At 41.0% G+C, this 15,170-nt stretch overlaps 1 protein-coding gene across 2 annotated transcripts in view; it reads left to right on the top strand.

Annotated features, from left to right (window-relative positions):
* WDR25 (WD repeat domain 25) overlaps positions 1-15,170 on the top strand; it is a 291,474-nt gene that overhangs the window by 209,212 nt on the left and 67,092 nt on the right. For both annotated transcript variants that reach the window (XM_036752218.1, XM_036752219.1), the window contains one exon: positions 8,574-8,721. In XM_036752218.1, the coding sequence (XP_036608113.1) occupies positions 8,574-8,721 (148 nt within the window). The remainder of the gene's footprint in view (positions 1-8,573; positions 8,722-15,170) is intronic.

A 15,170-nucleotide genomic window follows, 5' to 3' on the forward strand; every position in this document is an offset into this window, starting at 1 on the left:
GAGATAAGTATGTAAATCATCCTGTAAATGTAAAACCTCCAATGACTTAGTTGCCTCTAGGATAAAATATAAATTCTTTTTTTAAAATAGTATTTTATTTTTTCCAATTACACATAAGATAGGTTCGGACATTAATTTTTATAAGATTTTGAGTTCCAAGTTTTTTCTCCTTCCCTCACTCCCTCTGATTCTCCCTCCCCAAGTCAACAAGCAGTCTGATTTAGGTGATACATGTTCAGTCATGTAAACGTATTTCCAAATTAGTCAAGTTTGAAAGAAGAAACACAACAAAAAGGAAAAGCCACAAAAAAATCAAAACAACAAAAAAGAGAAAATAGTATGCTCTGATCTGCATGAAGACTCCATAGTTCTTTCTCTGGATGTGGATGACATTTTCCATCAGGAATCTTTTGGAGTTATCTTAGATCCTTGTATTGCTAAGAAGAGATAAGTCTTATCAAACTTAATCATTGCACAATGTGGCTGTTACTGTGTACAATGTTCTCCTGGTTTTGCTCACTTCACTCTGCATCAATTCATGTGTCTTTCGAGATTTTTCTGAAATCTGCTTGCTCATAATTTCTTATAGCACAGTAGCATTCCATTACATCCATATACCACAGCTTCTTTAGCCATTCCACAATTTGCCACCACAAAAAGAACTGCTATAAATATTTTTGTACATGTGGGTTCTTTCCTCTTTTTTTTATGATCTCTTTGGAATACAGACCTAGAAGTGGTATTGTTAGATCAAAGGTTATGCACAGATTGATTGCCTTTTTGGCATAGTTCCAAATTGCTCTCTACAATGGTTGGATCAGTTCACAACTCCACCAACAATGCATTAGTGTTCCAGTTTTCTCACATCTTCTCCAACATTTATCATTTTCCTTTTCTGTCATATTAACCAGTCTGATAGGTGTAAGATGGTACCTCAGAGTTGTTTTAATTTGCATAAAATATTAATTCTTCAACTTACATTCTTCCATAATTCGACTGCAGTGAACTTCTCCAGCCTTTATTTCATAAATTGTGTTCCAGCCATACTTTAGCATTGGCTGTTACCTCACCTTGCCAGCCCATCTCTCTAGTTGAATCTGTGCTTTACTGGGGCTCCTCCCTATACCTGTAATGCATTCCCTTCTCAGGTTCACCTCTCTCACAAGCTCCAGTCCTATTTCACCTGGGAATGCTTCCCTGAACCTTCTCACACCCTTGTTAGAACCTCACATCACCTTGCATTATAATTACATATGTACGTGTTGTCTACTACACTTCCTCTACCCTCCAGCCCACGTAAGATCTTTGAGAGCCCTTCAAATTTTTTTTTAAGTGTCTCTCCATTGTTCAGCACAGAAGTGTGCACATAGTAGGTACTTAATAAATGTTTGTAGAATTAAATCAGGTGTCAGCTGATATAGGCATCAGAAAAGCAGAGTTTATGTCTTGGTTCTGATCTAACTGAATGATCTCTGAACCTTAGGTTTCTCATCTGTAAAAGGAGGACAATGATTCTTTTACTCTTTCAGAAAGTTTCTAAACCTTTAAGGAAGGGAACATTTATATCCATATGTTTTTGTTAATCTTATCCAATTCAGTTTGAATTTTTAAAACCAGCTGTTGAAATACTTCTCCCCCCCACCCCCGACTTTACAAAAGCTACATTTTTCTAAGGGGAAAATCCTCTCTTAGCATCTGAATCCTCTGAAGTTTGAGCTCCTTCTGACTTTGCCAAAATGAGGTTTTTTATCTTCATGGGGAATTTCGTTCACAGATTGGTGTTCATGGTGTGGTCACTGTTTACTTTTTTTCCTTTGCTTTTTGAAGACTACTGAGCTCATTAAGAAGGAAAAAAGAACAAGACTTTACTGGTGTAGTGAAAATCAATTCAAGGAGTTCTTGCCATTGGAAAACATTATTTTTTAAAGCCTCAACATATAAAGAAGAGCCATATGATCTCGATTTTGGAAGGATCCTTAAAGGGTGTCTGTTACAATCCCTTATCCCAAAAAAGAATTCTCTTTGCAGTTTATTGTTATTGATTATTATCAGCAACCATTATTAAGAATTTCTATTTATTTATATAACCCTTTTTGCTTTACAAATCCACTACCTCATTTAATCCTTCCAGGCACCCTGTGAAATAGGTTGGGCAGGTAATATTGTCACCACCATTCTTGTAGTCTCCCAGGTGTGTGGCCTCAGGAGTGTGCTCCACTCTGCCTTATCCCTCATATCCCACGCAGGTTGACAAATCTTCTTGATTCTTCCTCCACAACTTCTCATATGTGTTTCTCTCTCTCTGTTCACATAGCTACTATCCTTGTTCGGGCCCTCTATATCTCTCATCTCAACTATTGTAGAAGACTTCATTGGGCTCCCTGCTTCCAGTTTTTCCCTTCTCCACTTTATCCTCCATACAGTTTGCCAAAGTATAAATCTGACCATATCACTCCAAGTTCAAGAGTCTTCAGTGGCTCGCTAGGTCTCTAGGGCAAAATATAAGCTCCATTGTTGCATTTGAAGTCCTATAGAATTTGGCACCAGCTGTCTTTCACAGAATAACAGAATTTTAGATTTTGGAAGGGTCATCAGCGACCATGTAATCAAACCCTTATCTGAAAAAAACTTCCCTCTAGGGATGCCTGTCATTTGGGGAATAGCTGAACAAGTTGTGGTATAGCAATGTAATGGAATACTATTGTGCTGTAAGAAATGATGAGCAGGTGTACTTCAGAAAAACCTGGAAAGACTTACATGAACTGATGCTGAGTGAAGTGAGCAGAACCAGGAGAACATTGTACACAGTAACAGCCACAGTGTGCAAAGACTAAGTTTGATAAGACTTACCTCTTCATAGCAATGCAAGGATCTAAGACAACTCCAAAAGACTCATGATGGAAAATGCTATCCACATCCAGAGGAAGAAATATGGAGTCTGAATGTAGATCGAAGCATATTATTTACTTTCTCTCTCTTTTTTTTTTGTTTCTTCTTTCTTGTGGTTTCTCCCATTGATTCTTATTCGTCTTTACAACATGACTAATGTGAATGTAGGTTTAATACCAGATTGCATGCCATCTTGGGTTGGAGAGGAGGGGAGAGAGATGGGGGGAAAATTTGGAACTCCAAATCTTATGGAAGTGAATGTTGAAAACTAAAAATAAATAAATTTATTTAAAAAAAAATTCCCTCTACAACATAACTGACCAGTGATCATTCTCCTTTTACTTGAGGACCCCCATAAGGGAAAACCTACCACTCCCCATAGCAGTCCACTTCTACTTCCCTATGTCCATTTAGGGCTCCATTACTCTTCCAGTGTGTCAGGTTTGTAATTGACCTCCAAATTGGTCTCTCTGCTCCAAGATTCTCCCCTTCCCGATCCCTTCCATATACAGCTACCATGAAGTTCTTCCCTTATTCAATAGTCAGTCCATAAACATTAATTAAGTATCTCTGTGCCAGGCACCATGGTAAGTGCTGGGAATACAAAAAGAGACAAAAAGGAGCTCAGAGTCTAATGGGGAAGACAATGAACAAAGAACTCTATAAAAATAAGCTATGTATAGGATTAATAGGGAATAATTTTAAAAAGAAAAGGCTTTAGAATGAAAAGGAATTAGAAAAGACTTCCTGTAGAAAGTGGGATTTTAGTTGGGGCCTAAAAAAAACCAGAGAGGTCGGTGGTCAGAGCAGAGGAAGGGGAGCTTTCCAGGCATGGGGGGTAATCTCAGAAAATGCCTGGAGTGGAGAGATGGAGGGTCTTGTTCACTGGATCAAAGAGGAGACCTGCTGGTTGCCTGTTGTCTCTAGGATAAAATATAAACTCCTCTGTTTGTTTTATTCTAAACCTATCTTTCTAGCCTAAGTTTGTGTCTCACTTTGTAGTGCAACCAAACTGGCTCTCTTTCTCTTCTCACACAGCAGTCTTTCAATTTCTGTGCCTTTGTCCTGGCTGTCCCCAAGTCTAGAAAGCACCCTCTCCCCACAGAGGCCTGGGAGAATCCCTTCCTTCAAGACTCAGCTTGATCCACCTTCTAATCAGCAGCTTCTAATCACCAGACTCCACTTAATGACCATCTCTGCCTTTGCTGATCCTGCACCTAACTAGTGCTCATCCGCTCTAACTAGCTTGATTTCAAATGCCTCTGTATTTATTTTGTATTTATCCTGTATGTGCTTATACATGTATGTGTTTTCTCCTCTGACAGAACATGAGCTCCTTGAGAACAAAAAGTATTTTTTTCCTTCGTGTCCCCAGGCACACAGCAGACGACAAACGCTTGCTGTTTGATTGATCATTTGCTTCTGCTTTTGGACAGCTCCCATAGTTATAAGTTTTTTCATTAAAACAAGCCTAAATTCCTCTCTTTCTGCAACTTCCTTCCACCATTCTTCTAAATCCTGCTTTGGGTAAGCCGACAATGCTCACGGGTCCCCAGGTTCCCCCTTCAGGCTAAACATCCACATTTCCTTTGACCAGGCCTCCTATGACCCTTCATCTTTCTGGTTACCCTCTTCTGGGTGTTCTCCAGTCTATTGATGCCTGTCTTAAAATGCGATGTCTAGAACAGAATGCAGCACTCCTATTAATATTAGCAAAGAAGGGAAGAATGGAATGATTATGATCTTATTCCTCACCTCGGTATAAGATTGCATTGGCTTTCTTGTCTGCCATATTAAACTGTTGACACATTAAACTTTCCTACCTACCTTTAAAATCCTCAGATCTTTTTAGCAAACTGCTATCTAACCATGCCTCCACCATCTTTTAGTTGTGAAATTGATTTTTGAACTGAAGCATAAGACAGAAGGTAGCATGCATCCCTATTAAATTTCATCTTGATTTCACCCAGTATTCTAGCTTGTTGCACTCTTTTTGAATCCTGACTGTCATCCATTGTGTTAACCATCCTTAGCTTTGTGTCATCTACAAACTTGATTCGAATGACATCTATTCCTTTATCCACATCCGAGATAAAAATGTTAAGTAACACAGGGTCAAACCCAGTTCCCTAGGGAGTCCTCTCTTCAAAGTGGTTCATTCCAGGTGTTAACGTTTTCTCTTTGGGTCTGGCCATTCACCCAGATGTCCCTCGACTTGTTTCATTTCATGACCCCTTTCGTGCACAGTTCCAGCCAATCTGTTCTTTCTTTTGCTGCTCATGATAACTCCATACCTGGGGTCCTCACCTCTGCCTCTCACCTTCCTTCACAGTTCAGCTTCAGTTCCATATTCTATACAAGGCCCTTCCTGATCCCTCCAGTTATTAATGCTTTCCGCTCCTGGAATTACTTTGTATATACTTTGGATTTATACTTCCCTCCCAGGGTGGTTGTAAGGATAAAATGAGATTTGTAAAGTGTTTTGCAAACCTTAGAAGTTCTATATAAATACTAACTAACAACCTCAGCTCATGAAGGAGAAACCAAAGCAGAGAGAACCTGGTTGTGGTGCCCAGATTGCTAGAGGGAGCTCAAAACTCATGACCAGGCCACATTCTCAGCTGATGCCCCTGTTCCTATAATGTAGTATTTGGGAAGGACTGAGAATTTCTAGTCCACCTTCTCATTAAATGTTCACCAAATCAGGGTTGAATTTCACTTGTCAAGGGACTTCCCTGTCAGGAGGAACACACCTGATTTAAGATGTTTCAGAACCTCCCTCGGGGTCTTTGGTTACCAAGAGAAACCATCACTGACCTTCAGTTTATTGATTATTATTTAGCCTTGTTAAGAAATTGGTTATTAATACCTGGAAACTTTCTCTCATAATTTTTACTCATCTTTCACACACACACACACATACACCCCTACACACCCACCACATATATCTGTGTCTATACATATATATATATACACATATATATATATGTACACACACACACACACACACATTTCATTTTCTTCATCTGTAAAATGATGGAGTTGGATTAGATGAACTTTGTGGTTCGTTTCAGCTCTGAATCTAGGATTCTATGAATGACTTGACCATCACTGGGGCTGTTACTTTTCCTCTTAAGCTGATGAAAATTCATTTACAGATCACTACTCACCATGTCTCCTTTGTTTTTACTACTTACCCAATCTCTGAACATGTCGGTCATTGTCTTTGTCCTACGCTTTGTACACATAGTAGCTTTAAAGTGAATTTCGAGCCAAGATGTGTATGTTGGGCTCCCTTTTCCCATCACTGAGTACAGTGGTGTGAGATACTAGAAACTAACTTCTTTTTCAGAAAGAATGGACTCTGTGTGTGTGTGTGTGTGTGTGTGTGTGTGTGTACAGTGTGCCTGTGTTAGCTATATATAGGTCTGTTATACATTTCTTCTATTTTAGATTGCACAGCTAAAATTCTTGGATGGCAGAGAATGTGTATATTAACCTGGTCTCCTACAGCATCTGCTCTAGTACTCAATAAATACCTTTAAATAGTATTCAGTACTGTTAATTAAATAGCATCCAACATTTTCATTAATGACTTTAATGATGCCATAGATGGCATGCTTATCAAATTTGTGGATAATATTAAGCTGGAATAAACTAAGTTGGGATCCCCCCAAAATCTCAATGGTCTGGAACACTGTATTGAATCTGATGAGATGAAACCTAACAACAGTAAATGTCCTGCACTTGGGTTTAAAAAAACAAACAAACACCTAAGCAGGTAAAGGATGGAAGGGGGTTAGAGGAGGGAGTAGCTAGAAAGTGGTGCATGTGAAAACAGCCCAGAAGCTTTAGTGACCTCCCCGATGTACTGAGGGAGATGATAATCTTGGTATCCTCTGGCCTGGTCACACAGAACTTAAAATAGCAGTTGGGAATCACATTTTAGGAAGGACACAGGATGATGAAGGGACTGGAGACCATGTGAAGGAAAAGCTGAAGGAAATGGCAATGTTTAGCCTGAGAAAGGCATATTGGTAATTAAGGTGGGACTTTTTTTTTTTTTTTTTTTTTTGCTGTTTTCTCTTTTAGAATGCTAAATTAATTAAGTGCCTTTGATTAAGTCTCACTAGGTGCAAAGCTCCCGGCACACACCCTTTTGCTAATTAAGTGCTAAGCCCCAGGCTCACATCCTTTTGCTGATTAGGTGTGAATCCTTCAGGCCCTGAACAGAGTATAAAAACTCAAAGGTTAGCATTTTGTCTGGGGCTCTCAGTTCCTGAAAGAGTGGCATGGAACTCTGGACAGCCAATTTAAGAGCCCCTGGCTTGTAAACACAGATGTGGATGCTTTCCTGGTAACTATGAATTGTGATTTGGTCTGTTTATATTGTGTATATTTGTATTTGCTCTGAAGTTCAGGGTGCTAGCTTTTCCTCCTGAACCAAGGGAGTTATATTTGTATGTGTGATTGAAGTAAGATTGTTAACCCCTTAACATTGCTTTCCTTAGTAAAGCAGATCAAAAGAACCTGTGTTAGCAGGCCTTCTTTGTGCTGGTTGTTGTTGGTTTTACACAGCCACAAGTAGCTGCCAGCCAAATTGTTATTACAGAAGGGAAAATTGGGGATGGGAGGGGAGGTAAGAGGTGGTGGAGAATATGGTACTGTCTTCTTATTTTAAAGGTTTGGCATTTGAAAGAGGGATTAACCTTGTTTTCTTCTCAGAGGGCAGAAGAACTAGGAGTAATGGGGTAGAAGTTTCAGAGGGGTAGATTTTTCCTGTACGTGGGGGGAAAAGGGAAGGGAACAAGCATTTTTTAAGCACCAATACTATGTACCAGTTATTATGTTAAGAGCTTCACAAACATTCTCTCATTTGATGCTCACAAGAGCCCTCCCCATTTTATAGTTGAGGAAACTCAGGCAAACAGAGGCTTTAGTGACTTGCCTTAGGTTAAACAGTTAGTAAGTGTCTGATGTCAGATTGGAATTCAGGTCTTTCTGACTCTAGACACTGTGCTCTATCTGCTGTGCCACCTGGGAAAAAGATGTTCTAATAACTAAAGCTGTTCAGAAGCGGAGTGGGCTGCATCAGAAGATAATGACCTCCCCATTTGTGATAGAGTGGACAGAGTCCTGGATTTGGAATCACGGGGCATGAGTTCAAATTCCAGCTCCGTCACTGCTTGTCACTACTTGTCACAGCCACTCTGGAGCTCAGTTCCTAGTCTATGAAGTTACGAGGAATGGACCTGATGACTCTTAAGTTTCCTTCTAGCTATGGCTCTACAATCCATCGCTTGATCTTTAGCAGCAGGATGTGACCTGTAATTCACTGATAACTGTAACATGTAGTAATACATTGCAAGAGAGAAGTATAAGCAACATGCTCTGTGAAGTCTGTGAAAAGAAAGGTCATTCATTTCAGGGAGTCAGCTTGGCTTGGAGAAGGGCTGTATTGGGAGTTAGGAGAGACCGGGGTTTGAATCCCACCTCTTACACTATTTATGGGACCTCATGCAAGTCATTTATCTCTAAATTCTGTTTTTTCATCCATAAAACAGAGCTACAAAAACTTTCACTCTCTGGCCCACAAGGTTTTTGTGGGGGAAAAAAAGTGATTAAACATTAAGAAATGTGAGATTTTATCACTAAGAACTGCCTGTTTGTCTTTTGCCCTAAAGGTGTGGGATGCCATTGATACTGGTCGCTGTTTGAACACCTATTCCTCTCACAGCAGTGCTGTCCGTGCTGTGCAGTGGTCCTCGTGTGGAAGACAGATCCTCAGTGGCGGCTTTGATTCTGAGCTTCATGTGACGGATGTTGAAACAGGTACAATTTTATGTATTGTGATTAAGTCATTGGATTTCATTTCAGCCCTGTCTGCCCCAGAACTGGGGGCATGACCTGGGCTTTCTGCACTGTGATTCTCTCTGTAATACACTCAGTGTTCTGACTTATAAAATATTTCTTTGAGATAAATGCCATTCTAGTTTCAGGACTGCCATAAAATCAGCCCCATGATAGGCTTCCCAACCAACCCCAGAGGATAGATATTATAAGCTTAGTCTCTGCCAAGCCTCTTCATTTTATGTTACTACAGGGCCTGATAAAAGAATGGATTTTTAATAAACCTTTGACACTTCATTTGTACTAAAATGGATTTAACTTTATTACAGCATCGTTTGTGGAGAATCCGTTTAGCATTTCTGTAACTTTACATTTTTGAAAGGCAATAAAGAATAATTCTGGCCCATGAGAAAACCTCTCCAAAAGAGTTGAGCTTTAATGCTCCAAATTGAAAAGACATTCTGGTGAGATGGATTTGTGTCTGGACAAATCCTCGGGGGCCATTGGCTGAGAAGGGAGCTGCCCAATTTAGCAATACTGGGATTCTAGCCAAAAGAAATGGAAGAAAGGACAGCTCACAGAGGGTGGGTGAATGGATTGGATTCTTATGGCCTATTGGAATAATGCAGGAATCATGGAATTGGATCATAAAGTTGAGAGCTGGAAGGGACCTTAGAGGTTATTCATTCTAGCTGCCTCATTTTACAGAAGAGGAAACTGAGCGCCATGCTAGTACTTAGAACTGAGATTTGCTCCCAGGTGTTTTTGTTCTGAGTTCAGGGCTTTTCCTCCAAAAAGGATGTCAGATTTGGAATAGATCGTGAAGACCTTATATAGAGCCCTCTCCTCTCACGCCCAAGGATTTGAACTCAGGTAACCAAACTCTCAGGGCAATGCACTTTCCTACTTTACCCTAAAGGGTAACTCACAGGAATTGTTAAATTATAAAATTTTGGGTGTGTTTGGTTCTAATTGGTCTGGGGAAATTATCTTTCCTGTTTTTCCTTCTGGCTTCTCTGTTTCTGTTAGTGTTTGTCTTTGACCCTTTCCTCTTCCTCACCTTTCATCTCCAGACAGTTATGTGATTGCAGATGTAAAACCCAGAAAGGACATCAGAGGCCATCTAATCCTACACCCTTGTTTTATAGGTGAGGAAGGTTAAGTTCAATGGGCAGTAAGAGGCAGAACTGGGATTTTAACCCAAGGCCTCCGACTCCAAATTCACTGTTCTTTCCACGGCACTGGACTGCCTATTAAGTTTGTTTGGTTCTACCTGTCCATCCGGTCTTAACCCCTTTCTCTCTGCTTTACCTACCCCTGTAGTTGCCACCATCTTGGGAGTGGATCCCATCAGCACCAGCCAACAAGTCTTCTGACCTCCTCCTTTCATATTTCTGCTAAAGTAATCTTCATCATGTTGTAATTTTCTTCATCTGATCCTATCTGCTGCTCTCCTCAAACTCTTTTAATGGCTCCCTATTGTCTAATAAAATTCAAACTCTTCTGTCTGACATATACAGCCCTCTACCTGTCCAGCTTTATCTTACAGTACTCAGGAAAACCAAAGAACAGTGGCAGAGCTATGAAAACAAGATAGTCACTTCATAAACATTTACTGAGCACCTCCTGTGTTCCAGGAACTGTGCTAGACACTGGGCATATAATGAAAAAGTAAAGCAGCTTGCTGCTCATGTTGAGAAGGGATCATTTCATTGTTTCTGCTTGTATCCCCAGCCCTAGCATAATGGTTGGCCCATAGAAGGCGCTGATTAAATACTTATCTATTCATTTATTTGCCCTCATAGAGGGAATTACATTCTGTCTAGGGATCTAGGGAGTCCATATATGACAATTCGTCTATTTTAATTGGATCTAAGAGCATGTGGAAGGGAGTGCCATTGATGAGATAGCATGAAATCCTAAGAGAGAAGTAAAATAAAGGAAATGTATGATTTAATTTGACAGCCTGAAGGGACCTCAGTGATTGTGTAGTCCAGCCCATCGCCCAGAGGGTAAAGTATAGCCCTGCTGACAAAGCGGTTACACCTGACAAAGTGGTTATTCAGGCTTTGCTTGAACACTTCCAAGGAGAGGGAGCCACCACTTCCTAGGGCAACCATTCAACTTTCAAGCAGCTTGGATTGTGAGGAAATTTTCCAGACATCAAGCCTCAATTTGCCTTTCATTCCACTCTTTTCTCCTGGTTCTGCCCTCTGGGGTCAAAACAGAACCAGCTGAATCTCTCTCCCATGTGTCGGGTCTCCAAATCCTTGAAGACAGCCCTCATTCTATACCCCACCCCACCCCCCAACTTGTGTTCTCCAGGCTAAGCCTCCCGAGTTGGTAGAGGCAATTCTAATAGATGTGGACTCAAGGCCCTTCGCCACTGTGGTTGCCCATCTGTGGCGGCACACTAGTGGGTCAGTGTCGTTTAGCTTTGGCACTTAGAACTGAACCCACTACTGCTGGTGAGGTCTGTCCCCTCTCTGTTCCTTGAAGCTTCTCTCCATGCCGATCAAGATGGCATTAGCTTTTTTTAGTCGCCACACCATCCTGCAGACCCATATTGACCTATCAGTCTTTGCAAACACCTAGATCCTTTTTTAGATGAGCTGCTATCTGAGCGTGCCTTGCCACTGCTTACCTGTGGAGCTGTTTCTTTGAATCCAAGTATAAAGCATTTATTCCTATTGAATTTCATCTTACTAGATTAAGCCCAGTGCTTCGGCCTGCCAAGATCACTTTGGGTCCTTATTCTGTCATCCAGTGTGTTAGTTGTCCCTCCCAGCTTAGTGTCATCTTCAAATTTAATGAGCATGCTGTCTGTGCCTTTATCTAAGACAACGATTTTTAAAAACGAGCCAATCATGTGGTAAGAATGAGGGATAATGGAAGGATAAACCATGGGTTCCATTGGCATCCTCTCAACTTCAAGAAGAATCTAGAAATTGAGGCAGTTGTCTAGCACACTGGGCGGATCCTCTCTGGCAAACTTAAGGAAGGACATGTGTGCTTTGTTCTCTGTATCTTTGTAGGGAACAATGATCACAGAGCCATTTGGGTGTCTGAAGGTGCCTGTCAGCTGCTAAGCGATGCTGTGGATAGATTGTTGAACCTGGAGTCAGGAAGACCTGAATTCAAATTTGGCCTCAGAAACTTACTAGCTATGTGACCTTGGGCAAGTCACTTAACCCCATTTGCCTCATTTCTTCTTCAGTAAAATGGGGATAAAAATAACATCGGCCTCTCAGAGTGGTTGTGAGAATTAAATGAGATAGTATTTGTCAAGCATCTTGCAAACTAACATATAAATACTGGTGATGGTGATGAAGATGACTGATGGTGACGATGTCGACGACGACGACGACGACGTTGATCTCTGGAGTGCCCTACTCATGCTGTTCCACCTGTTCGTAGGATCAGAAGATCAGAGAATTTGCAACTGCACAGTTTTCTAGCCAACACCTTTATTTATAGATGGAGAAAGTGCTGATTTCCCATGCAGCCTTTAAAGCTCAAATCAGGCCTGCACTTGGATCCAAAAAAACAGCTGCAGAAGTATAGGCCAAGAAATCTAGAAAGCAGTTCGTGTTTTAAAGGTATAAAAGGCTTTAATGGACTCTAGGCTCAAGAAATGGGAGCAGAGCGGTAGCCGCCAGGCAAACTTTTGCTCTCCTCAGGCCACATTTATGAAATGACTGTGTCCCGGGCCAAGGCACTGGTAATAGTCCCCTTGGCTCAGTGAGGGCAGAGACTGCATTTTGTTAATCTTCATTTATCTTGCCATGTTGAGCAGGGCCGTAGGTGCTTAATAAAGGCTTATTGAATTGATTGAATCAGGAAAGGAGTAGAAAACAGTGATTTGGAGTCATATGGGAGTCTCCTTTGCCTGTACTCAGACTATCCTTTTTTTTTTTTGTGATGGCAGATTACTCAGAATTGGACTGCTCCCCCCTCACGCCTCCCCTCTCTCATTTCTCTTTCCTGTCCTACAAGGAGAAGTAAGGAATAGCATGGTCAGAGGGGGCAAATATAAAGAGAACATTTCCTTTCTTCCTCCGCCCATCCTCCTTGCTTGCTTAAAAGTGCAGGAAATGATAGATTGAAGCTCACAGGGAGATGTAGGGACTACCTCCTTAATAGTTTGTGATAGCAGTTCCCGTTCCCGTAGGAATTCCTTATTCCCAAACTACACAGTTTACAAAGTGCTTTCCCTCACAAACAGCCCTCCTAGGTAGGCCAAACATGTGTCAGGACCCCCTTTTCTCAGATGAAGAAAGCAAAGCTTAGGGAGGTTGTTATACATCTGGCAGACGATAAGAACAGGGACAGGAACCCAGGCCTTTGGGCTTCAGGCCCCAGCTCTTTTTGCATCCTTCTAGATGCCTCAGGGCCATCAGGTGTGATGGTCTCTGGGAAGCTAAATTTGCCCAATCATTTGTGACCTGCTCGAGCCAGTGTGGAGTCAGAGGAGCTAGATTACAGGCCTAGATCTGCCCCTAACTTGCTCATTGACCTTAGGCAGGTCACAGCCTCTGAGCCTTAGCTTCTTCATCTGTCACTTGTAGAGAATAATATTACCTGCATTACCTACTTCACTGGGGTAGAGAAACGTGAACTCTTACAGGCCCCTCCCTCTGTGCAGCTTTAATCCAGAGTTTGTTTATGCTCTACTGTCTTCTTTTTGTTTCTGCTTTTCTCCCTTACTCCGTAGGCTACACTTCTTCCTCCCTCCACCTTCCCCACCCCAACAAGGTTTGCTCCCCCCCCCCCCCCCCCCCCCGCCTTCACCCCCGTAATAGAAATGCACAAACAATATAATGTAATGGGTTTGGTTTCCCAGCAGTACCCAGGGGGTTATCCACACACAGTGTCTATCGTCATTAGTGGGGATTTGGCAGTGAGGACATTTATTCTGGGGTTCAAAATCAATATCATTAAAAATCTGTAGATTCTAAATGTCAATATAAGAGTCTGAAACAAGCTGTGCTCACCTCATAAAGCCATATTTTATCGGCTTAATTTATAGCACTGAGTGGTTGTTTGACTTAGAGAGCTACCATGAATCAGAACTTAAATAAAAGTCTCTCACAGATTAATTATTTTTAGTGTGCTTGTCTCCTCAGCCTGTAATCTTCCCACTTCAGTATCACCAGCGCTTTCATCCAGGCCTATCTCTATGGAATAGCGGTCTGCTCCAAGGACCTCTAAATGTTTCTTGTTTTCTCAGTCAACTTCTCTGAATTTTTTTATTAACTGGCTTGCTAAAGTTGCCAAATATAGATTCGCTATTTCTAATCGGTTCCCCCTTTCATTTGCTTTAAATTGCCCCACCCAGCTACTTGCCCCTACCCTTACAAAGAACAGGGAGGGGTTTTATTGTTGAACAAAGGGATAGAAACCAGCCACATCCCAAACGGTCTCCGTGGGACAACACTATTATTTTGCATTTGATGCTGATAAGATTCAGAATTGATAGTATGTGAGGCCTTTCTTTGAGAGCTGCAGTTTGGGGGTTCCTGGCAAGAAAGTATTTGTCTAGTGAATATAGAGTCAGAAAACCTGGGCTACTTGGTTTCTTTGAATGCTAATTGTATGCCTGGTCTTCACCTTTACAAGCCTCACTATCCAGCTGCTACATGGAGATAAAAATACTTTCATGACCAAGTTTGTATGAGGAAATATTGTAAATAAAAATCAGCTCTTCTCTTCCTTTTCTTTTTTCCTTCTTCCTCATCTCTGTTCTTTCTCCTTCCTGCTTCTTCTTTTCCCCCTTTACCTCCTTCTTGTTTTCTTTCTCCTCCTGTTCTCTACTCTTTTCCCTTCTTCCTCATCTTCTTTTTTTAATTTCTTCTAATCTTTCAACTCTCCATTCTCTCTGTCTTCCCCTCCTTTCCTTTCTCCTCCAAACTCCTTTTTCTATTTCTATTCTTCTTCTCCTCTTTCTTTGATGTCTTCTTTCTCCTTCTTCTCATCTACTTTCTTCTTTTTTCCTTCTCTCCTTTAAAAAAAACAGTGAGAATTAATGATTTAACTTTATTTTCTTTTTGTGTGTTTGATGCTTCTTTAAAATTTTTTAAAATTACCATGTTTTTATATCACTTTTGTTTTCCATTAAATTGTGATCTTTAAAGTCAAGGACCGTCTTTTGCCTTTCTTTGTAACTCTGTTGCTTATCACAGCACCTGGCACACAGTAGATACTTAATAAATGCATATTGACTGACTGACTAGTATATCCTTCCTCCATCCCTGATCCAGAGAGCCATCCCTTGTAAAAACTATAAAAGAAGAGGAAAAAAGGAGCTGAGCAAAACCAGCCAAATCTGGAAATACAGTAATTTATACCCATTGTCCCTTGCCTCTGTGAAGAAAGTACATTTTCCTATCTCTTCTTTGGTCATTATAATTATACACCTTTCAGTAGTTTTT

The sequence above is a fragment of the Trichosurus vulpecula genome, chromosome 3, assembly GCF_011100635.1.
Source record: "Trichosurus vulpecula isolate mTriVul1 chromosome 3, mTriVul1.pri, whole genome shotgun sequence".
In the NCBI taxonomy this organism is placed as follows: Eukaryota; Metazoa; Chordata; class Mammalia; order Diprotodontia; family Phalangeridae; genus Trichosurus; species Trichosurus vulpecula.